This window comes from Amphibalanus amphitrite, unplaced genomic scaffold, assembly GCF_019059575.1.
Source record: "Amphibalanus amphitrite isolate SeventyFive unplaced genomic scaffold, NRLGWU_Aamphi_draft 000333F_arrow, whole genome shotgun sequence".
NCBI classification, from domain to species: Eukaryota; Metazoa; Arthropoda; class Thecostraca; order Balanomorpha; family Balanidae; genus Amphibalanus; species Amphibalanus amphitrite.
The window spans coordinates 522616-545627 of NW_024881828.1; the positions used below are offsets into that span (position 1 = coordinate 522616).

Below are 23012 nucleotides of genomic sequence, written 5' to 3' on the forward strand. Positions count from 1 at the left end.
TAATTGCAAACTGCAAAACAAAGTATCATAAATGAAAATTAATAGAAAGACAAGCCTGTAACTTTCCCAGTAAAAAACCAGTGCACAAGCCTTGACTAACTTTCCAGCATAAGTAGCATACCTATTTATTGCTAACAGCAGATGTGACCACTAGGTATAGACAGACAAATGGCATGCATGCAGCCTGAGCCATTACAAATAAATGAACAGTTGTGTTCAACAGATGTAGGCATGATAAAAGGTAGGAACTGATAGGCAAGATTAGTATTATGTGAATTTTAAGTTCCTAACAAATGCAAAGTTAGGAGACAACACCCATTGAAGCAAAAAAAAAAACATGCAATGTTTAATAGGCATTTAATTTTACTCCAAAGGTATCTGTTTACTAAGTTAATTATGACTGGTAGCAAAAAATAGGACTTCTCATTAATTTTGTTTTTACCAAACTTGGTGTGAGGAATGCAGTGGGTACATTTGTCTTTTCCAAAGTCCAGGTAGATATCATTTCCATGGGAAACACAAATTAGTAGATATGCTGACCAATTGAACATGCTAGAACATATGTAGACAATAATGCATATATTTTAGACCTACCTTTGGTACAACAGATTCCTCTTGTTTTTGCTCTTTTCTGTCTAGCTTCTTGAGTTTATTTTCTAAGACATTCAAGCTACTACACATGTCCCTATAATGTTGTCTTTCAATAAAATCGAAGGAAGGATGCAGTGAGGCAAGTAGATAGAGGAGGCTGAGCTCATCCAGTGTCCTCTGCTCCTCACTTGAAGGCCGCTCCCCATCCATCAACTGCTTATGCACATCATCACAAAACTGGGCCACAGATTCATGATCACATATCTTCTGGCTAAGTATCCTTGAACACAATTTGTTTGTAGAGTTCAGAAGACACAGATAGATGATGATCTTGCTTCTCGCCTCCACATCCAGAGGACTGGCGAGCGACTTGAGCACATTTTGAGTGTTGGCGTTCAACTCAGCACTACGCATGGTCAAGCAGTCTGTCCTACACGCATCCTCCACACATGATGCTATAAACCTAAGCTCCAGGGGATGGCACATATGAACGAGTTGACGAAGAACAGGAATCCTTTGATGTGTTTTGAGTCCTTGGAACCAGTTCACCACGTCCTCCTCACACACCATCATAAAAGATCGTAGTTGTATCACAGTAAATCAAATACACTCGTTGATCAGTTGCTGGTCACCTCGATTCATCACAAAACACTTTTAAAAACACCTGCATTCTCCTTCGCCCTAAGGGTCACCCACTGAAAATCCACAGGCAAATTCAATGCTCAACAACCACATGAACCACAGCGACACGACAGCGGACGAGCGAATGCGAATTGAAGCGCAATCAGCTTATGAATCCGGGACCTTTTGGCCAGCCAGCCAATCACGTCGCAGCTTTTAGCAAGATGTCCGCCCCCATGATGTCCACGGGAGTCTTACGGCAATTGCTGCGCTCTAGAAGACAACTATTGAAATTACCGGAAATTGAGCGGAAATACCAATCAAGATCATCGTTTGCAATAGTACAGGGGAGAAATTCGTCTTCATACTGCCTTGAGCTAGTGAGGTGAGGTTATAAGTGCGATAAAATGCATTCTGAGCCCAAATTGGCCGTTTTCAAAAGTGGGCGTTACCGTGAATCACTTGCAAAATTGAAATTAGCTCAGTAGTTTGTATTAAAATAAGTTGGAAAAGGAAGGTGAGAGGCTATATTTTTAGTTGATTTTCCATTTACACCCTACTTACATGTGCAATGGAAATCTACTTGTACTGGCTACTGCAACAGTGCAACACTATTCTTCTGGTATTTTACATAACCATCGCCATATCAGTTTGAAAGAGTGCTATTAATTATCCAATGAAATGACTAATAATTTCGTTTGTTTCAGGAAATATGACTATGAGAACTTCCTGTGCACACTGCTGTTGCCGAGCCATGCTCGTGCTGGGGCAATTGCTGTTAGAGCATTCAATGTCGAGGTGAGCAATGATGGCTGGTAAAACCTGGAACACATTGTTAGTTTTCACAGAAGAATGTGATTTATTTATATTCTTGTGTACATATTTCTTCAGTATTCTCATGCTAATCATTCATAACAGTAAAATACATTTTTCCATGAGAATGAGCATTGTAATATAGAACCAAATGTAGATGGTATTCACTTCATGTGGCAGCTGCACATCACACATGCACACAATATTCACTAATATTGATTGAAAATGTCCAGCATGTATTTGCTACAGGTGTAGCCTCCCCTGTTGCAGCACTGACTGTGGCACATGTTTTCTCTACCGCAGCTGGCCCGGGTGAGGGACACTGTCTCCGAGACCCAGATCGGCTTGATGAGACTCCAGTTCTGGTTAGACGCTGTTGACAAGACATTCAGCGGCGCTCCACCTGAGCAGCCGGTGGCGGCTGAACTCTACAAGGTATGTGCGCTCAATGGGCGACCGTAACACAAGTTGGTGCTAGTGTTCTTGTATCTCTGTGTGGTGTGGCAATGAAGAGATCTTGGATACTTATCATTAATCCTCGCATGTGTGCGGTGTTTGCCAGCGTCTAACGTGTAGGGGTGGGGGGAGGGGGTTGGTTGGACCCCTGCCGTTCGGCCCGCGATTGAGCTAGAGCGTCGCGGAAAAAAACGAGCGTGTTTCCCGTGACGAGAGGAAGCCGATGATACCCAATTTAAAGGTCCTAGGTCCTTGGTTGACCTTCCAGGTCAGGTCAATGACCCAAAAGTCGGGAAAATCGGGACGTGCTGGAACTTCGTAAAGGGAAGCTGTAATGGGGGTTTTCGGGGCTCTGATTACGAATTTCATGTAAGTTTTGATCACATGTGATGTCTTCATGTATTTAGGCCAGGTCAGGTCAACCAGTAGGCGTCCTGCCAGTATCCATGGTAGGTGTCAACTACACATTAACAGCGTCGTAACATGTTACGAAGGTACTAAAACTGCTTCGTAAATGTTCAAATGGATGCTAACTTCGAAATCAGCCCGAAAAAACTACCCTAGGAACATGTAACACTCGAAAAAGTAGCCCGAGGCCATCAAAGGTCAATGACCTGACCTGACTCTCATGTGACCTTGACATCCACCGTAATACGTGGGACGAACATCATTTCACATGGTTGGACGTTTATAATCACAAAAAGACTGGAAACGCGCGGATAATGTGAGCTGACATACGCTGAATCGCGATTCCGGCCAAACATGGTCTCGAGAAATAGGTCACAGGTCAAAGGTCATTTGGATCAGGGTCATGAAATTTTCAGAGAAGGTGTAAAATTGATCAACTCGAGGGTACTGAAAGTTTCGTCGCGATCAGTCGCGTTTTGCGCGAATTATTCGGGAAAAACCATGGGAGGTCCATCCGACCCCCCACCACCACCCCACCCCACACACACATGCGAGGGTTAATCCGTTTATGGGTCGTTGTACTGTCGGCTCCCAGTCCGCCCGCTAACCTCAGCCGAACCGGTGTGGGGCTGATAATGAGTGCTTGAGTGATAAAATTTGATTAGATACGAGTAAATCGAATAGTACGGGGTTTGAAGATTTGAATGGGAAAGTAACCAGTGGCGCACCAATTGCCAAACGGTTAACATTCATCTGGAGTTTTTCACTGCTGACTTGTTACAGAGGTGTTCAAGTTATGGATATTTGACCTTGTTTGCTAATGCTATTGGCAGTAGTAGTAGTGCGCAGCAGCACGACACCAACGATGTACCACCAAGCCCTACGGGATCGAAGGGAGCCGTACCCGCGACAGTTGTACATATATGTATTTAGTACCGGGCGGAAGTCACTATCCCGATCCGTCTAATCATATATGTATAGACTATAGAGTGAACGGTAGAGCTCACAAAGCTAGTCAGCGAACGGGCAAATTCACTTGAACGATCCCACCAAAAGACGTTTGGTGGGCCGATATCACTTATGAAGTAGATCTAGAATATCTCGAGAGAGAAAAGGCTGTGATTTGAGTTAACTGTAATACAGGTCACAACCGTCACATGTGTATAGGCACTTTTCTAACAACTTTTATAATGACAAATTTCAGGCCTGACGTGAGTCAAGTTTTTTTCACTTAGCAGCTATGAAACAAAATATTTGAAAAGTGTCGAAAAGCGCCGAACCGTCTCGGTAAGACCGAGAGGTTTGACTGGACACAGCTGTTTCGTACCATGTTTGGGTTGACTGAAATGTCAGCGCGACACATCACACAAATTGGGGAAACCGCTTGTAAGTTGTAGCTGCCGGAACACTTAAAACAAAAAGTGTGTGAGAGTGGAGTGTTTTGAAAAGGTCAAACGCGCTTCGAATACGGCACACTAAAATGTCGGTCGGATCGATTTTGTCGCCTAGTTTTTAGCTTGAAGTAAGCTGGGATCGAAGCATCCGAGTTGTGATCTTGTCTTGTGACACCATCGGGTATCATTAATTACGAGCGAGCGAGCGCAGCGAGCTAAGCTAGTCTTTTCAATATAACGGAAAAATCTCAGTATGTCTCAGTAATATAACTGAAAAATCTCAGGCCCGGCCCGGCCCGGCCTGTAACGCTTTTGAGAGGCTTATATCTCAGCAACCGCTGGACCGATTGGCCTGCGGTCTTTTTTGCTGGATAGCCCCATTCCTTCTACCCCGTAATTGACTACTTTTGATACATCTCGGTGACCGTCGTGGCACGTGCCACGTGAAAAGTCGAGGGTGTTCAAGCTGTTTTGCAAAAGTAGTGATTTTGAGAGGTCCATATCTCAGCAGCCGCTTGGGCGATTGTCTCGCGGTAATTTTTGTAGGGTAGCTGCATCCCTTCTACTAAAGGTCGGATATTCTTGATCTATGTGAGTGACCCCCACTGCACGTGCAAAATGCAAAAAGAAGAGGTGCCAAATTTGTTCCCATTTTAATAATTCGGTAATTACTGGGACGATTTCGCTGAAACTTGGCATACAGGTAGGCGCCCACCAGGCAATGCATTCCCATATGTTGCGGTTAGGGTGCTACTGCACGTGCGCACGTGCAGGGGGCGCTCCCAGATCTTGAGAACGGCTGGGCCGATTGCGCTCAAATTTGGTACACGGTTGGGGACCAGTTAGTAGGGTGCCGTGCAAAAGTCAGTTTGGACCCCTTTTGCACGTGCGCAAGTGCAGAATGCCGCTTCCAGATCTCAGGAACGGCTGGGCCGATTGCGCTCAAATTTGGCACACCGCTAGCGACCGGTTAGAAGGGTGCTTTGCACAAGCCCGTTGGAAGTACCCTCTCGCCCTTGCGCACGTGCAGGGCTCACTATCTCGCTCGCTCGTTCTTCGCCCAAAAGGCGTTTTACTGGTAGCAATAGGTGGCTAAATGCCCGCCTCTGTTGCAATGATAAGGCTATTTATTGATGACATGTGGGCCATTCGTAAGTGGGTACTGGGTGAACAGTTGTACAAAGTTCATCGATGAAGTGCTTGCTTCAAATTTGACCTTTGTATCTTGGAATCTCCGTGGCGACAGTATAGTTACAATTCAGTTCTCGCGTTGCAAGTAACTCAACGATAAAGTAGAAGTAGTCGAAGCTCTCATACGTTGCTTTATCACTAATTACTGCCCAATCGTCATAATTACGTCGTCTTAACTCTTGATTATCTACACTTCCCGCAGGCCACCCAGCGCCACCGCATCTCCAAGGGCTGGCTGAAGCGGCTGGTCGAGTCGCGGAACCAGTCGCTCTCCAGCCAGCCGTTCGACTCGATCCGCGCTATGGAGGAATACAGCGTAAACACGGTGTCGCCGGTGAACTACCTCGTCCTTCAGTGTCTAGGTGAGGCTACGAAAAACTGAAAACTGCGTAGGTAAGACTGCGGTGAAATCGCTGTGGGCGCAAAATGACCTTCGCAGTCGGCGCGCCCTAAAGCCCCAATAAAGAACAACAACAAAAGTGAAATCGCTGGTACACCGGTGTCTAGGCGATGGCTCGGTTCTGTCCGTTATATTTTTTATGAATTTAGTCCGAATAGTTGAATGGGCGGATTTGAGGAATCAGAGCCCGCACTAACCATAGCTTGTTGTGCTGACCCTGACCCCACCACCCGATCGCGCAATGCCAGTTGTATGGCAGAATTTTGTCCGACGTTGAACGTGCCCTCACGACTGGACACGGCTTTGGTTCGTTATCTCCTTCGGTTCTCGCTGGAAGCACTGTTTCTGGTCGTCATGTGTCCAGGCGAGAGTCTGATAAACTGCCTAGCGATCCAGGTCTCTATGGGAGACTCGGATTAACTGTCTAGGCAAGACTCCGCTGAAATGGATTTATGGTGAGACTCTGGGTAACTTCCTGATCCTTCAGTGTCTAGATAACACTGCGACTCCGGTGAAATGTCTGGTACTCCAGAGTGTCTAGGTAAGATTCTGGTAAACCAGTTGAACGCCTTATTGCCTAGGTCAGACTCCTGTGAAGTCTGGTCTTCCGGTGTCTAGTTAGTTGGTAATCCCGTAAAATTTCAAGGGTCATTGTAAAGGTGAGGCTTTAGTAATCTTGCTTGGGGCTCCGGTATCTACATAATGCTCTGGTAAGCGCGAGCGAACTGATCTTTTATGGCCTCGTTGACGCTTCGGTGGTGTATTTGGCTCTCCGATGTCTAAACGAGACCGTTTAACTACCGGGCGATCCAGTAATCACGTGAGAACAAGTATTAGGCTAGTGAATGTACAATACGTGTGCAGTAATTATCGACACCACACGCAAACTTTACATAGTTCGGCAAGTTGAGATTGTGATAGATAAGGCATTCGATGGAAGCGATGTGTGAATGCATTATTGGTTTCACAACCGCCTCACTGTATTTACTGTCGGAAATATCAGTCAAGAATACCAAAGTCCATCCGGTAAGTGGGTGTGGCAACCAGGTGTTAATATTCCCAAGATTGTTTCTCAGGAGCTACAGCTGTTAAATCGCAAATATATACGCTTTCGACACTCCCGTCCCGCTATATTGGCTCAGAGAGGATTGGTACTTGGTAGACTTCCTCTTGTTTCGTAATTCAGTCTGATTGTGGCGATCCGTGACGAGATGTGTATTGCAGGGTTTGATGAATATTCTTTCGACGTTTTTTACGTTTCCGTCATAATCTACATAGAACTGTTCATTGTGTTTCATCTTCCATTCATTACCAGTGTCTACATTCTGCCTAAATCTGCCGCATTTAGATGTGCCAACTGATGAAGTACCTACCACGGAAACTTTACCGCAAACCTTACTCATTATTCCTAACCGCCCTCTGCGGCCTCCCCGGCAGACCTGGGCCTGTCTGTGGACTCGGAGCACCTACAGCTGGTGAGCCGGCTGGGCCGCGCGCAGGGCCTCAGCTCGCTGCTGCGCTCCACTGCTCGTCTCGCACCGCGCCGCATCTGCTACCTGCCCTCCGACCTGATGGCCCGTCACGCCGTGAAATCCGACCGACTCTGGCGTGGAATGGACGACCCGGCCATCCGAGAGGTGGCCTTTGAGGTGGCCAGCGCGGCCAACAGGCACCTGGAGCACGTGAGTGGAGCCGCTGGGAGAGGTGTGAACTGATTGGGGGCTTGTCTGCAGACAGGGGTGTGCAAGAATGTGCTTATATTTAACTTTGGGAAGCAACTGGTAGGAACACAGAGGTGGTGTAGAATCACAGGTAAACAGGAATCATAATCACTAGTAAAATCACGTAGAATAGGTATTTCATGTCAAGGCCGCGCTAATGAAACACTGCTGTCTGTTGCCCACCAGGTGAAGGAGAACCTATCCAAGGTGCCGCGAGAGGCGCGCTCGGCGTTTCTGCCGGGAGTGGCGGTGGCCAGCTACCTGCGGCGGCTGCAGCGGGCCGACTTCAACCTGTTCCACCCGGCCCTGCAGCAGCGCGACGGCTGGCTCCCGGCCCGGCTGTGGTGGAGGAACTGGCGGGGCACGCTCTGACATACACGGTAGTGAATATGCGGTTTTGTTAGTTCTTTTGAGGTCTGATGGCACAGTCAAGGCACAGCGGTCGAACATCGACACTAGCGGTCGTGGTTTCTGGTTGGCTGCTCAGCAATGAATTGAACCGGTTAGTGAGTTACAAATTATATGTTGCATCATGTGTTGATTTTATCGTGGAATGTGAACTAAATAAAGTGACCCTAAAATTTGATGCCCTGGCTTTTATATTGAATGGCAGCGGCTAACAAGCGCTCCTCCACCGGGGGGGGGTGGGCGCACCCTCTCACCCCCTCCCCCCCCCAATGATCTCGCTCGCGTAATGCCAACAAACAAAACAAGTGATACATTTTTATTCGGACCCCCAATCCTGAGAATGCGTCTGAGCGCCTACTGGTCAGATGCGCGGTCCAGCAATGCCAAAGCAATGCATTGTGAGACTCTTGTGCAAATTTATGCAGTGAAAATGAATCAGCACAATGACCGAAACAACAAGGTAGGCCTGTATAACGATTAATTATGACTGGATTTGTATACTTAAAATATTGTAATGAATTCTAACCATAGATATCTTACACAGGTATGAGATATTGCATATATACAGCCATAAGAAAATGACTGTTTTAATATACTGCCGCTGTATTAGTGTATGCACTGTCATCAGAATAGACGGTTCTCGACGCGTCTGTGACTATCGTTTGTTTGACATCGCCGGTGTTGTCGTTGCGTGTGTGGTGTAGGTAGGTGATCTGCGTGACAGTTTTATACGATTTGGGTGAGTTCATCTAAGTTAATTGAGATTTTGAATAATTGAAATTACAATTTCTCGTGTGGAAGACTGTGCGTTAGTTGAATTTTTCTTCAACAATCCTCGAAGCATCTTTTCCACTTTCCAGGCTGTCAACAATGTTTTTCGACTTTTCTTCATCTATTTCGTCTGGTCCGCCATGTCCGTGACCGTCACCAAGCCAAATCCGCACCGCGCTACACTAAATCTGCACCGCAATAAGTAAAATCCGCACCGTATTACACTAAATCCGCATTGCTCCAAGCCAACTCCGCATCACACCGCACCACACTGCACCAAATCCGCACCAACCGAACAAGCCCGCACCGACGAGATCGCATAGAGATTGCCATACTTTGCAGACTGGAATTGGCAGGCCTTGAGGACCACCACTGTGCTGTGGATCAAGTAGTTGAATCCCCGGATGACCGTATTTCCTCAACTGCAATGTGCATTGTGCAAGTCCCAGATTTGTTTGTCAGATACTACCTGATGCTTCTGATATTGGTGCTCGGTCTCCATGGTAACATAAGCAAAAATCAACAATCCTGCTTACAGGTATTTTCTGTGGAAATTGAGCGCCAATCCCGGTAGCATCAGGAAGTGTAAGTGCGCTGAAACTGTGAGGGCTCAGGCCTGCACCATGCTGTTCATTCCAAGACTATTGGCTCAATTTGGCTGGTCTCTTGTCCCTGCCTGCCAGCTGCAGGGCGAAACACCCATCCCAACCCTCTGGTCCCGGATGCAGGGTCCACAGATATGTCATTCGTCCTAGCTTGCCAGTTCCTCTTCTCAGTCTGTTTGTCACTCGTCCCTGCCCTGTACGGGGCACAAGTGCTTAAACTGGCTGCTCGGTGTCTTTAGCGAGCAGGCAACTAAACCCATTGAAACAGGCTGTTTCTTTTGGTTTGGTTTAGGGCTCACTGTCTCAGTGCAAAAGTTACCTGGTCTAAAAAGTAAAAAATGCTTGCGTATAAGTCAAGTTTTTCTATTGTAAGAAAATAGTGGGCTAGGTAACCTCCGTCAATATGTTTACGGGAGAGTGCCAAGGTATGATTGCTTAAAATGAGATCTGACTGATGACATGAAGTTTTCTTCATTTTCTCCAGAGTTCACGTGCAACATTAGCAGCAGCAGTATGACCAACAACCTGAAGGTGCTGTCGGAGGACGGCCTGCTGGCCGGGGAGCTGGCCAGCGCCGGCCAGCGGCTAGTGGTGGCCGACTTCACCGCCACATGGTGCGGCCCCTGTCAGAGAATCGCACCCGTGTTCCTCGAGTACGCCAAGCGCTACCCCAAGGTGGGTGTGACGCCGCGGAGGGGTGTAGTGACTTGTTAGATGCAACTGGTGTCGGTTTTGGATAATTATTTCTTAATCAATATTTCACTCTGACTCAGAAGTAACGTGACTCACTAGCTAGCCTTGAGGGATGCAGCAGATTGCCTGTTCTTAACCGCTGTTTCAGCGCTGTTCGATCATGTGACGTGAAATTGTTCTGTATTTGTTTGCTTTAATTACCTTTAGGCTTTTCAGTTTGTAATATCGGTTACGTATGGTTGATTTTACGAAACGACCTGTAACTTTATTCACTTGCTAGTTTTGTATGCGTGACTTTTCTTTCGACGGACGCTTGAGCCCAACGAGGCTATGCGCCCTAACCCAACATTTACAAGTAAGTATTCTGATGTTCATTTCTGGTATGTCGATTTATTTGAACAGAAAAAAATCAATGAATCACTCAAATCAAATAACACATATTCTATCCCTGTCATCAGGCGTTATTTTTGAAGATCGACGTGGACGAGTGTCCGGATACGGCCGCGGCTCAGGGCGTCCGTGCCATGCCCACGTTTATCTTCTACCGCAGCAAAAACAAGATCGACAGCATGCAGGTCGGTGGGAAGATCCTAGTGCTTCAGCAGGAAATGGGGAGAGAATGAGTGCACTATCGCAACATTTGTGGTTGTTAGATGCATGAGAAAAACTGCAGTTATTTTAATTCAACATTATTTGTCTGGTATGTTCCAACTCTCAGAATTTCGCAGTCGTTTACAGTTTCGCGAAGGGCCCCACTTTTAGCGACTTACCGATTTTATGTACGACTGAGATCCTACACAATGTCTGGAGCTGGGCTAAAATCGGCGTTCTAAACATAACGTTAATTGTGTGATGTGCAGAGATGCCGTCAAATGTAGCCGGGTCGTTCCGATGTTTTGATGTCCGTCTTAACACGCCAGTTAGTCCGTGTTTGATCCCAGTTATTGGAAGTTGGTAACGTCACCTATTCTTAACTCGCCTTTTTCCGCCAGGGCGCCGACCAGCGTATGCTCGAAGACAAGATAAAGCAGCACTACGGCAGCGGCGACGGCGACGATGCGGCGGAGGACTGCGGCGTGGCTGGCCACATCGACCTGGCCCAGTACATCCACCAGGGTAGCTGCGAGTGTCTTAACGAGTCCGACGAGCGGCCGTTCGCAGGCGCGCTGAAGGCCGGCGCCGGCTACCTCGAGTCAGACTGCGACGAGCAGCTCATCCTCTCGCTAGCCTTCTCACAGGCGGTCAAAGTGCACTCGCTGCGCCTGCGCGCGCCGGCAGAGAACGGGCCCAAGAACGTGAAGATCTTCATCAACCAGCCCAACACGCTGGACTTTGACAAGGCCGAGTCGATGACACCCGTACAGGAGCTGGAGCTCACTAAGGACGACCTGGCCGACGGCATCGTGCCGCTGCGCTATGTCAAGTTCCAGAACGTGACGAACCTCCAGCTCTTCTTCCGTGACAACCAGACGGGTGCTGATACCACGAGGATCGACCACATCGCGATCATCGGCAGTCTGATCGGCACCACGAACATGCAGGAATTCAAGCGGGTCGCCGGGAAAAAGGGCGAGGCTCACTAGCCGCGGTGGACTCTAGGCGAACGCGCGCGGGGCGGCCAGGGAGTGAAATGACCCATGATACGGCCCGCTGACTGGTGTGACTGAGGAGCTGTGTTACTGTGGCGTTACCTACTGGCGTTAATCTGGAGTGGACGGACGATCCTCAATGTGTGCGAAATAACGGCTGAAATGGCCAGACGACAGTGATCGCGGGCAGTGCTCCGGACTCGGCTAACTAACGAGTGAAAGGCGCACCGAGACGCCGTGCTGTGTGCCTGTGTTACGTTCCATTCGACATCGAGCTCCCCCGATGGGGCCTCGGCAGTTCTGGACAGGAGAGATATTGAACTTGTGATGCAGAATTGTTCCGGTAGACTGACGTCGGCCGTGCCTGAATTACAATGTCGTTTACTTATTCGGCCTTTGTTGCTTTCTGGACGCAGCAAGTGAAATGAATATAACTAATTGTCTCGTGAAGTGAACAGTTACGAATTAGCGCTAATGTTCTTTGCTTGCTGCTGAAAATGTGGTAGGTAATACACAATAATCCATCCACGGACTACGGAGTCAACTGCATAATTTCATTTTGCTTGGATTTTAGGTTCAACGCAATCCAATTGTGCGGCATTCTAAGGTGGCAGATTGTTTTCTATGTTTAGTATCCGATGGCCGTCATAGTATGGAGCGTATTCCAGTTCCAGGGTAAGCTTGAACTGTTGTATTATAAACTGATTAAGTGATAGACGTCTACAGAGTAGAGTTCCGATAACCCAAAAATTGTTGGCAACTGCTATTCTGATCATAGAGATCTCATAGAGATCTTATATGTATATAAGATCTCTATGATTCTGATAACACGCTTATATTGTCTCAAATGGCATACAGCCACAGGGCTTGTAACTGCCGCCACCGGGGGTCCAGTTCGAGCCCGTTTGTCTATTGGCCGTCGATGCGTATGTTAGTGGCATTCGGTATCCCGGGTGACGCAGTCAACACAAGCTGGTTGCACCACGTGGAGTGGCACAGCTGAGATGAGCCGTCACGTTGTGTCAGCAGATTTGCGCGTGCGTGGGACGGGTCAAAGTGGCTGAAAACGGCGGCACCCCTCACCCCACGCTCTCGCTTTCGTCTTCTTGTGAATAAGGTAGGTGCCTGTGGGATCTAGCCTGGTTCATGGCTGCCGATTGTCCAGATAGTCATGCAGGGATGCTAGGATTCGATGACATAGGTATGTCGTCATCGAATCATAGTCTCATTATCATACATAGGGTCTAAGGATAGCTTTATCATATGTTACAGGATATGCAGTGATTTCCTTCGCTATAGGCATGGCATGCATAGTTCGATTACCTATAGGGTTGGCCTTATGGACATTCTGATGGACTGTCAATCTGGTTGACATGAAACATCGGATTCCGACCCATGATCTTGAACAGGCTGCTGAAGTCTAACGTGCTTGTCAGTTGCCTGCATCTCTGCACTTTGCACACTTCAGCAGTGGCAACTGGCAAGTCCCCAAATAGTAAATACATACCACGGTCATACCTACTAGCAGTGGAATGCACGAAACGAAACATTGGAAAGAGTCAAAGAGTCATTTCATATCTTTCGATAGGAAAGCAATTTTTGGTGTCATTTATTTGAAATTCCTTTGGAATAGCGCATTTTTTTGCCTATAGCTTCGTTTTACCAAAAATACCAAAGACGTCTTAACATGTTATTCAACGAAGCATTATTTAGTAGCCTTGTTCGCAAATTTCCTACTGCCAAATACTTTTCATTTCAGGCAGCGCTGCGCAGAGAAGTTCTTTTCCGGTCGCTGCCCGTGGCCAGGTGTAAACATGCCGGTGAGTCTATTGAAAAATCAATGAATTTGAGCCGATTGGGTGTCCGTTTGAAAAACAAATCACAGTATCGGATTCTGCAAGGTTCTTGCTAGTGTTTCTAGGCCTGTCCATGTGTGCTTCTGCCCTAATTCCTGCTCAAATTGTGATGTTTTGCTGTGCTGCGTCGCTTTTTGAATCGGCGGAGCTCAATAAAGGTCTTGGTTTTGTGGAACTCATTTAATGAATATTTTTAAATGGTATATTTTCTGCAGCTTAAGCATTTTCTGGCTGGATTGAGGTATGGCGAGGCCACAATTGAAGCTTATTTGTTGATGGGCCATGGCACTGTTTGCTGTTAATTAAATCGTGTCAGGCTTTCTCATGTTTTTAAGCCGCAGATTGGGAAACAATTGTTCAAATGGCTGTGATCCTTCTTATTAGTCAAGGGTTTGTAAATGATAAAGGACAATTTAATGGCTGTCATTTGTCACTTAGTTATCTTGCTTCTTATCTTATAGAAATGCCAGTCTATCTCTTGTTGTCCATGCTTTGCCTTTGGTCTTAGCACATTTGATGTGTTTCTTGAATTCATAATGGCACTGTTGCCATTGCTGTTTGTGAGTTAATGTTTTATGAGTGTTTCTCTTCCTTACAGCTCGCGAAAGATTTGCTACACCCCTCTGCGGATGAGGAGAGGCGCAAGTGCAAGCTGAAGAGGCTTGTTCAGCATCCTAATTCTTACTTCATGGATGTCAAATGCCCAGGTCTGGTATTTCTGATAATTTCTTAACTTTGTTTTCGGGTACCCTTAACCTAGTGCCAGCAGTTTGATGTTAAAGGTGACCATGGATATGTGAATTCATGATCGTCAATGGATTCCTTTTAGACATTTGACTTAATCTATTGTGTTTGATGAATCAGGCAAGATTGTTTTCCCCTTTATCTCTAAAATTTTATAAGGAGAATAAAGCATGATAGTTGTTTCATGCCATATCTGCCATAACTGTAACTTATTGAAATATTGCTTCTCTTATTCCACAGTCAATTGATATGATTTTGAACCTTAAATGATCACAAGGCCTGTATCATGTATTGCCTTTCTTGTACTTTCTTGATTGTTTTGTTTATCAGTCCTATGCTCCAAGTTCTGTTGAATTCAGAAGGTGGTATTTTTAAAGATGCTTTTGTGGGGGTAATTGAATTTTTATACAAAGACAATGGCTTATGAGGCTGTCATTTTCAAGAAAGGCATTACATGTCACATGTTCACTTCTCCACAAAATATATCTCATTTGTATATTCAAAAACATTCTTACAATAATAAGGAAGTTTGAAGGAAGTTTGTCAATGAATGACATTGTCTTGATTCATTTTGCACCCTAAAGACAATTTTCATCAAAGGGCAGAGGCTCAATAATACCTGATATTACCAGTGATTCCCAGCTGTGATCCTGGCCACATGGCTCTCATCATTTGTTTTGTTGTATCATCATTCATTTGCCTTTCAGCTACTGCCATTTCAGGTGTTTAGGTATGCTATCACATGGATTGTTGGGCTAAAAACAAGGTTGTTAAAGCTAGAATAGTTTTGCCGTATTATTTGCTGACTTTTGTTTTTGCTTGACAGGATGCTACAAGATCACCACTGTGTTTAGCCATGCCCAGACCGTGGTGCTGTGCGTCGGCTGCTCGACAGTCCTGTGCCAGCCCACTGGTGGACGTGCAAAGCTCACTGAAGGTATGTAGAAAGCTACCATTTTGAAAGTTTGCCTTTTATTTAATCATCTTTGATTATGCTTGTTGCACCTGGCTGTATTATCCCATTTCTGGCATTTTACTCCACACCTTGACCATCACTTCAAGGCTGCACAGTGCACATGTTGCACTTTCTTCTGGCATACACTCTAGACTTCAGTAAATTTCTTCAGGTTGTTATGCAATATTAACCAGCTGATGGTCAATAATTCCTGAATGGTTTGTTTTATCAGTGTTTTTAAAGGGTTATTTCCCCATGTATTTTATTAGACATAAAAAGCTGTGACCATTATTCTTAACCTTTTGCTTTTAAAGTTGGAATTTCCTGATCAGATATTAATCAGTCTGTCGAAGAGGGGATTGCTCAATGCCGGCACATAATCTTTCAGTCCGGGCGATTTATCCGTCCGTTCATCCGTCTAATGGGCTGGGCAGTGGGCTGTCAGCCCTTGTATGTATATCTGACTACCAGCATCGGCCAGCTTCTGAAACTCTCTTCTGCTGGTGGCAGTCTGTCCAAGGCCGTTTATTTCACTATTACACGGGGAAGCTCATATGAGCTGTCACAGCTCTAGTCAATTCATATCGCTGCGGTGAATTCCTAATGCAGTTGTGCGTCATTCCCGTACATGTTAAACTGAGAATGTTGATACGACAGGCTTGTTTGGCCCGCCGACAGCTTCCTGCTGGAACCAACCACGCCTTTTCCCGTGATTTAGCGAAATGACCTCGCAGCTCAAGCATCTCAAGCTTATCTTACTTCTCCAATCGGTATAATCACGATCCGATCCATATGTTTCCAACATATGGATCCAACACCACCAGTTTTGCATTGTCAGTAGCGCATTGTTGCAGTCCATTGTTGAATTCTGATGAGTTTGTGCCTGACTGGTCTGTACCTATCTTCTAGTGCTCATCCCATCCTTGTCTTTTTTTCGCTCCCAAATCGCAGCTTGTGGGAGCGAAAATACGCATTTATTCCATTACAATTAGGAAAATCGAAAAGCGTTTTGCGCCCTTGAAAGCTACGTTCCAGCCTTACGATCTTGTTTTCTTACCGTACTGCAGCCTTCTACAGATCTCCGACTGACGCGTGTGTTTTCCGGTCTGTTTCAGGCTGCTCGTTCCGGCGGAAGCCCGTCTAAGGTGATACTGGCTGACTAATAAAGCGTGGTGAACGCGATACTGTGCGTTTTACTGACAACATGTTCACGGATCAGTGGGACGAACGGAAGGAGGAAGGACATGGGGAGGAGGGAGTACCGCGGCGAGGTGCCCGCGATGATATATCGACTCGACAGTGCATCTTTTACCCATTATCGTTGACGCTGGTCAGGGGCTTTACAGGTGCGCAATAAAGATCACTGCTACCATACCAAAATACGGCTTTTCGCTGATTGGCTTCCGTTCTGCTTAGTCTTTCATGCACCGTCAATGTTGCGGCTTTATGCTATCTCTCATTGTAGCTTTTGTTTTGCAGGGACTTCTTGAAAGAACAAAATGTTTCATTCATTCGCAGATAGTCATTATAGATCACGGGTCAATCCGACAGACGTAGTGGCTGGTGCGCAAGTCCACATAAATATAAAGGTTGCAGATGTGTCGCGGATCCCGTCCTTGTCATCTTCGTCGATGGCCATGTGGTCATTCGATATTTCAGCACCCTTTGTCTAGCCCACGTTTCTGACACGCGAGCTGCTCTTACGCACTGTTTCGTGGCACGTGGACCGAGAGACGGTGCCGTTTCACTGATCCGGGCTGCGAGGAGAAAGTTGACCAGTTTCTATCAAATCATCATTTGCAAGATACGGGTTAGGAGATCCAACCAGGCGTGTGGATTTGACGAAAGTATCCGGAATGTCTTTCACAGGGTGCTACGTAAATGGGGGTCGCGCGGTCATTTTGTTACGGGATCCATTGGCAATTTCCATAGCAACGGACCTATGGGGGATCACTCAGACACGAATATTCACGTGGCTTACGCACGGTCTGGAAAGCTACGTAACAGGAAGGACAAGGTTTTGACTCCCAGCGGTCTCCCTACACTTGGCTCAACAGTTATACCGTCCACTCAGTTGCACTTTCCGCTCATTATCTCGTCGATTTCTAGTTTCTACGATTGATCCGCGGTGCAGGGCAGTCTTGGCCGTTGATATCGGTAACGTGGTGCAAGCCTGCCCCCGACGGACGGCCGCCGGTACTCTGCATAACGTGGTGCAATCGCGTGAGAGGTGGAATAGGCAGCGTGACAGGTCGCCGATCGATGCCCTTCAGGCCCGTGCAACGAACGACATATATGCTCCTGTATGGTTCGTAGGTCGTATTCACACGTTTGCGTGCTACCGAGTCGGTCATTCTACCTACAATCAACACAATCTTCGTAGATCGTGGACGACTGAGGCTCGGTGACCGTCCATTTTACCGCTGATTTCAAAGAGGCTGCCGGACCGAGCTGTGCAGAGCGATATGGCTTCGCAGCTGGTGCGCCGACACCGTATGTAAAGCAAAACCAAACCGCGGATTAGGGCAATTTGGGAGCAACAGACACGGGCACCAGCGCCGTCCGTTCTCGCGCGCTAGCCCGCGACAGCTGACCTCCCGTCGCGCTCACAGTCAGCTGATTCTCGCCAGGACGGCCTTGGGGTGCTCAGCTGTGGTTCGCTTTCCGTGAGTGGGGATGGGGAGGGGTGCCGCTATTGCGCCGTAGCTGGTAGAGCGGCCAGTTCATGAGGTGAACGGACCCGTCCGACGCGCGGATCTGGAGCCCAAGGCAGCGTGGCGGCCGGGTATGCAGGAACGAATATACATATGATGCACGGCCCTCACGACACGACCAACACCACTTGTATACCAGTTCAGAACCCATAGGCCATAATAACGTTTAGATTTCGGATAGAGGACAATTCGATGGGACTGGCCGAAGTAAGTGCGTAGTGCGTACGTAACGAAAGCGGTTCCCGACACACCGAGATAGATCGCACCACGGTACAGGGGTGAGAAATGGGAGCATCTGGTACGGGTCCCGCGGTATGTTCCGTAGCCGTGATCGTCTCAGGCAGATGACGAGCTCTCATTTTTGGCGAACGTCTTGCGTTTTCCGAGAAGAAAAAAAAATCTTCCTTTACGCCGCGCCATCATCATCGAGTGGCGACTTGGCGAGTAGGCATGCCGCACATGCGACAATACGATTCTCCGATTAGCTGCGTGGAGAAAGTTGCGTAGTGCGTGTGCGCCCGTCTCCCCAAAAGTGTGTCACAGAGAGACGGTAATGAATGGAATACGCTAATGCTTTTCGGAGGTCAATGAGCTCCACGGAAATCGACCCGCTTGGGAAATGTGACAGCCCGTTGAGGAAAGGGAATCTTCAGACAGTCTCGCTCCTGAGAGGGTCGCCATTTGGCTTTGGATCATGACTCGTAACTGTTAGAACTTTGGGGGTCAGTAAATGGAGAAAAGAACACAATACATGGACGTCGTATAGCGTTCAGCACTGCTAGTCGGCGGATCCTCCAAGTGTATCTTTCAGGGCTTGGACTTCCAGGAGTTGCAAAATGAGACACCTACATCCGGCAGTGCACAACGCTGCGCTGTGCGCTATGCACAGTGCAGTCCGTTACCAGTCGTGATAACGGACTACACTGTGATCACTGGTTATCGAGCCTCAGGTCACCTGGAAGATTGACAAGCTGTCCTTTACAAAAGTCGACGGGTCTCCGCCCGTACCCTAGAGGCAATGGAGGTCCAAAAAGACAGAACCCTCAACCGTCATCGATAAATCCTCTATCCTACAACAGCTTCCACGGCTCCACAACCACACACCGGTGTTATTGCGAATATTCATTTCAAAATCATAAATGATCCTAGTCAAAAGCGCGTACCACCAGTCTACGGGAGCTGAGACGGACGGCCACCCGCCGCATCTTCGTATATGCATATCACAATGAAAGTGCCTACGTACATGCACACGGCACACACATGGTCTCGGCGAGTACAGCGTCGCCCCAAGGGTCTCTCTCTCACGAGTCGGCGCTGATTGGACGCGGCGTGCAGAGGACGCCGCCGGCCGCTCGCGCGCGCGGCGGGCGGACCGGCGGCCCGGACGCGACACGGGGTTCGGTCTCTGTCGGTAAGAAAGACTGGACTATGAATGATGTCTGATGGGTGGGCGGGCCGGCCGTGCAGCAGTGTGCGGCGGGAGGGGCGCGGCCGGCCGGCCGGGTCGACGGGCCAGTACTGTGGGCCTCCCTCGGCCGCGCCGCGTTAAGTACACTTATGTAACTGGAGAGGAGAGTGAGGTGGCGCCGGAGCGAGCTGCCCACGACCTATAGCTGCTGCTGGCGGCGGCGGGGTGCGCGGCGCGCCGGCCGCCCCAGTGGCGCCCTCTTGGTCCTAGCGGCCGGCACAAAGCTCACACGATACGCTCCCATCCGACATATCCTCTAGAGGCCGCGCAGGCCGACACCGTACACAGAGCCGGGCGCCGCGCGGCGCCGCTACAATCGTCACAGGTTATACGTCAAGTAAAGATCATTTGACACAGGAACGTTTCACAACATTCAGCCTCCCGCCCCGAGCGTATATAGCACATAATACCCCGTTCCAGAAAAAGGAAGTTGCTGTAAAAGCAAACAAATGCAGTGAAAGCACCACTAAACACGCTACATAAAGCGTAACAGACAAGCCGTTAACTGAGCCGCCGCGATGGCGGCGCAGAGCCTACATCGCTCTCCTAACACAGCCTCTCGGCTGGCGGCCACGTACAAAACACGCACCGCGCACAACCAGGAGCGGAACACGCTCGGCCCCCGCGGCGCCTGCCGTCACTATGTACACTCCGAGGGCGGCGCGGTCTCCCGCCGCTCTCTCCCTCTCTCCTCCCTCCGTGCTGCTGCTCTCTCTCTCTCCGTACTGTGCAGAGGCCGGCTCAGATGGATGCGCCGGCTCCTGGCCGCTGCTGCCGATGCCCTCTTCGCCACTGGTGATCCCCAGCCGCCGTCCCGCCGATTTTCTAAGCACCAAGCTGGCGCCGCGAGTTCTTTCGAATAACAGACGGCCGGTTTCGGGCAGGACATGGCCGGTGGCCGCTGTATGGATCTGTGAGTCTGCACACCAGGATTAGTAGGCGGCAGACCGCACTGGCCAGTCTGATTGCTGGGCAGCGGCGGCGGCGGGCGGGCTGCGCTCTAGCCGGGCGGCACCAGGCATACAGCACACGCCTGGCGCGCGCGGTGGCCGTACGTCACCTGATAGCTGATGGGCAGAATCAGGTACTGATTCAGGCCCGGCCGGCCGCCCACCTTACACAGCCACACGTAGTAGGCGTGGAAGTGGTCGGCGACGGCGGCGCGGCGGCGGCGCTGGCGGCGCGTGACGCGCAGGAAGCGGCCGTGCCGGTCGGCGCCGAATGTAACGCGCAGTCCGGCGGCGCGCAGAACGGCCTCCAGCGGCCCGGGCAGCAGCAGCTGGTAGGCGGGCTGCAGGAAGCCGCCCCAGCGCACCGCCCGGAACCGCTCGCCGCCCGCCGGCCACGCCCAGTACGGAGAGAACCAGTTTCATAAGATGATGCAGCACCGACAGTAGCGCTGGCGGGAGCCGCCCTGCGACGGTGGCGGCGTCTGCGGCGCAAAGTACGCGTGCACGTTGATGTTGGGCAGGTGACTCTGGAACGGAGAGAGAGAGAGGAGGGGGCGTCAGACGCTAGAAAAAGTAAAAAATGCACACGCTGGTGCAAACACAGAGGAGCGGACGTGTCAAAAGGGCTTCAGAAATGGCTGTACTTGTGAGATGAACAGCCAAAGCACTACAGGGATGCTCAGAGTTTGTTCCTATACATTCAATCCCATAGACCAAGAGACTGAACTTCCATACTACTGCGTTACTCGATGTTTTCTGTTCCAAGATCTAGGCCTCAAGTACTCCCGAATATCTCGGACCTTTCAAACATTATCCAATCTTAAAATTCATCATCATCCATTTTTTTTCATTCCTCCAACTTCAAAGCAGTCATTCCCTGCCTAATCCAACCCTGCCTCAACCGCTCCACCCACCCGATTCTTGCGTCTCTCCCAAGCCCTCCCCCGCCGTCCACTGACCCGCAGCCGTTTGATGCCGTTGCGAGTGATGAGCTGGCAGTCGTAGAGGCCGATGCGCTGCAGGTTGTGGCACGCCTGCAGGTGCTCCAGACTCTGGTCGGTGATGAGCGGACAGTTATCCAGCTCCAGCACAGCCAGGTGCTCGGTGGAGCATGGGCCCGTGCCCAGCATCCGAATACCCTCGTCCGTGATCAGCTCGCAGTGAGACAGGGTCTGAACGGTCAGAGACAACAACAGGTCACGGTCTGAGGTGTCAGGTCATATGGGGGAGGGGCAGTCTGACCGGTGAGGGTCAGAGGTCAAATGGGTCAGACATGTAGCCACATTGCACCGAAGCAGTACGCACACTGACACTCGGCCTTAACAGGACTAATGAGGCGCAAGGTACATACACAAAAAAAAAAACATCGAGCATGCAGTCATTTGGGGGCGCTCCCTCCTCCCCTGTCCTTTAAAAAGGTTGCCCTTACATAATGGATCCCCTAAAGATCTCCGAATCCCGTTAAAGGTTACGTCACGCGTTACGTGTCACGACGTCACTATCGGAGTTGTCAAATGTATCACAGTGGATCACACAATGACCACTCCCACCACGGTCTAAAACGCCTGCCCATCTCCAGGTAGTAAATACAAGTTAACCGAACCAGGACTTCTCTCACCAAGCTCTCCACATAAGAACACTCACATCATTTCTACCAGTCTCCACTTAGGGTCACCGAGTCTCACCAAAGTCTCCAGGCGGGGACAGTTTTGAGCCAGCGCCGCCAGTGTGCTGTCAGAGATGGCGACACAGTCCTCTAAATCCATCTTCTCTAGATAGTGACAGTTCTGGGGACAAAACGGGGAAAAATGTATGTATGTATGTATGTATGTATTGACGATCAAGAGCAATCCACAATCGGCGTGGCGATTACACTCCGCGGTCATTCGGGTCCGTTTCTCCATATAGTGACAGTTCTGGGAACAAAACAGGAAGAAATGACTACCAAAATTTCCACAGCGCGAACATAACTAGGGAAATGTATACGGGATAGACAGTGACAAGAGGCTGAACCCAGGAAAAGGAATGTCGCTTCCTGACAGGCTGACAAGATTAAACAAAAGCATGCATTATTCTAAAAAAAATGTAAGATTTAAAATACGGGTCTGTTCTAAAACCTTAAATTTCCAACAACAAAGATGTAAGCATCGGTGTTGAATGTAGCTCTCAGACAAAGTTACAACACGATCAAACACCATCGCACTGTATCATCCTCATTCAATCAGTTGACCTGTCCCCCCCCCCCCTCAGCTCAATCGTCCTTCATTTCCCGTGGCCGGGCGGGCGTCACACAGCGGTAATAGAGTCCTCACAGGCCGTGTACGTGCCAGCGGAGGTGGGAAAAACGGCACACAGCAGGAGCCATCAGCTGTAGCGTCACATATATGGATCGGCGCGGACAAAAAGTTGCCCGAGTCGACCGACAAAGCGGAGACCGGGCTCGTCTACAGCTGGTCTGAGAGTGGCTGCCGGGGCGGGACGCAGGCTCCGGGGACAGGACGTGTCTGAGGGATGTGTCGGGGATGTTGGCTAGAACTCGTCATCTGACAAATGTGTGGGTAACGTTTGGGTAATGTATGCTAGATAGCTGATAAATGCACCAAAAAGTGGACAACAACGCTAATGATTTATCAAGCGTTACATAAATGCACCATGGTTTTGGTT

The 23012-nt window shown here is 48.9% G+C and overlaps 5 protein-coding genes across 11 annotated transcripts in view; 3 read left to right on the forward strand and 2 right to left on the reverse strand.

Annotated features, from left to right (window-relative positions):
- LOC122388727 (formin-like protein 20) overlaps window positions 1–1365 on the reverse strand; it is a 21192-nt gene extending 19827 nt beyond the window's left edge. Inside the window, exon 1 of one of the 2 annotated variants that reach the window (XM_043380097.1) lies at window positions 595–1365. In XM_043380097.1, coding sequence (XP_043236032.1) covers window positions 595–1164 — 570 coding nt within the window. In that variant the 5' untranslated portion in view covers window positions 1165–1365. The remainder of the gene's footprint in view (window positions 1–594) is intronic. The other variant, XM_043380096.1, reaches the window with a different exon arrangement.
- On the forward strand, window positions 1327–8181 carry LOC122388728 (NADH dehydrogenase (ubiquinone) complex I, assembly factor 6-like). Its single transcript, XM_043380098.1, has 6 exons — window positions 1327–1597; window positions 1920–2010; window positions 2329–2460; window positions 5677–5836; window positions 7312–7556; window positions 7782–8181. The coding sequence occupies exons 1-6, from the start codon at window positions 1383–1385 to the stop codon at window positions 7965–7967; spliced, it is 1029 nt and encodes a 342-aa protein (XP_043236033.1). The 5' UTR covers window positions 1327–1382; the 3' UTR covers window positions 7968–8181.
- Window positions 8182–8648: 467 nt separating this feature from the next.
- Window positions 8649–12193, forward strand: LOC122388729 (thioredoxin-like protein 1). Of its 6 annotated transcripts, none has more exons than XM_043380099.1 (4): window positions 8649–8742; window positions 9864–10054; window positions 10531–10647; window positions 11065–12193. In XM_043380099.1, the coding sequence occupies exons 2-4, from the start codon at window positions 9893–9895 to the stop codon at window positions 11653–11655; spliced, it is 870 nt and encodes a 289-aa protein (XP_043236034.1). In that variant the 5' UTR covers window positions 8649–8742; window positions 9864–9892; the 3' UTR covers window positions 11656–12193. The 6 variants fall into 6 exon arrangements, with proteins under 6 accessions (XP_043236034.1, XP_043236036.1, XP_043236039.1 ...); XM_043380101.1 differs by having other exon boundaries at window positions 8654–8707; XM_043380104.1 differs by having other exon boundaries at window positions 8742–8807.
- A 500-nt stretch (window positions 12194–12693) lies between these two features.
- LOC122388730 (40S ribosomal protein S27) lies at window positions 12694–16596 on the forward strand. The gene is made up of 5 exons (XM_043380106.1): window positions 12694–12778; window positions 13421–13481; window positions 14116–14224; window positions 15088–15198; window positions 16332–16596. Exons 2-5 carry the CDS (start codon window positions 13476–13478, stop codon window positions 16358–16360), a joined length of 255 nt encoding a protein of 84 aa, XP_043236041.1. The 5' UTR covers window positions 12694–12778; window positions 13421–13475; the 3' UTR covers window positions 16361–16596.
- A 2441-nt stretch (window positions 16597–19037) lies between these two features.
- The window catches only part of LOC122388734 (F-box/LRR-repeat protein 20-like), a 41162-nt gene continuing 37187 nt past the window's right edge, over window positions 19038–23012 (reverse strand). Inside the window, exons 8-10 of the mRNA XM_043380112.1 lie at window positions 22034–22135; window positions 21308–21520; window positions 19038–20875 (exon numbers count right to left, since the gene is read on the reverse strand). Of these exons, the coding sequence (XP_043236047.1) occupies window positions 20768–20875; window positions 21308–21520; window positions 22034–22135 (423 nt within the window). The 3' untranslated portion in view covers window positions 19038–20767. The remainder of the gene's footprint in view (window positions 20876–21307; window positions 21521–22033; window positions 22136–23012) is intronic.

Coding starts and splice junctions, on each gene's coding strand:
- LOC122388729 (XM_043380099.1), top strand. CDS start 9,893: ATGACCAACAACCTGAAGGTGCTGTCGGAGGACGGCCTGCTGGCCGGG. Junction 10,055..10,530: donor ACGCCAAGCGCTACCCCAAG/GTGGGTGTGACG, acceptor CCCTGTCATCAG/GCGTTATTTTTGAAGATCGA. Junction 10,648..11,064: donor ACAAGATCGACAGCATGCAG/GTCGGTGGGAAG, acceptor TTTTTCCGCCAG/GGCGCCGACCAGCGTATGCT.
- LOC122388730 (XM_043380106.1), top strand. Junction 14,225..15,087: donor CATGGATGTCAAATGCCCAG/GTCTGGTATTTC, acceptor TTTGCTTGACAG/GATGCTACAAGATCACCACT. Junction 15,199..16,331: donor ACGTGCAAAGCTCACTGAAG/GTATGTAGAAAG, acceptor GGTCTGTTTCAG/GCTGCTCGTTCCGGCGGAAG.
- LOC122388728 (XM_043380098.1), top strand. CDS start 1,383: ATGAATCCGGGACCTTTTGGCCAGCCAGCCAATCACGTCGCAGCTTTT. Junction 1,598..1,919: donor TACTGCCTTGAGCTAGTGAG/GTGAGGTTATAA, acceptor CGTTTGTTTCAG/GAAATATGACTATGAGAACT. Junction 5,837..7,311: donor CCTCGTCCTTCAGTGTCTAG/GTGAGGCTACGA, acceptor CCTCCCCGGCAG/ACCTGGGCCTGTCTGTGGAC.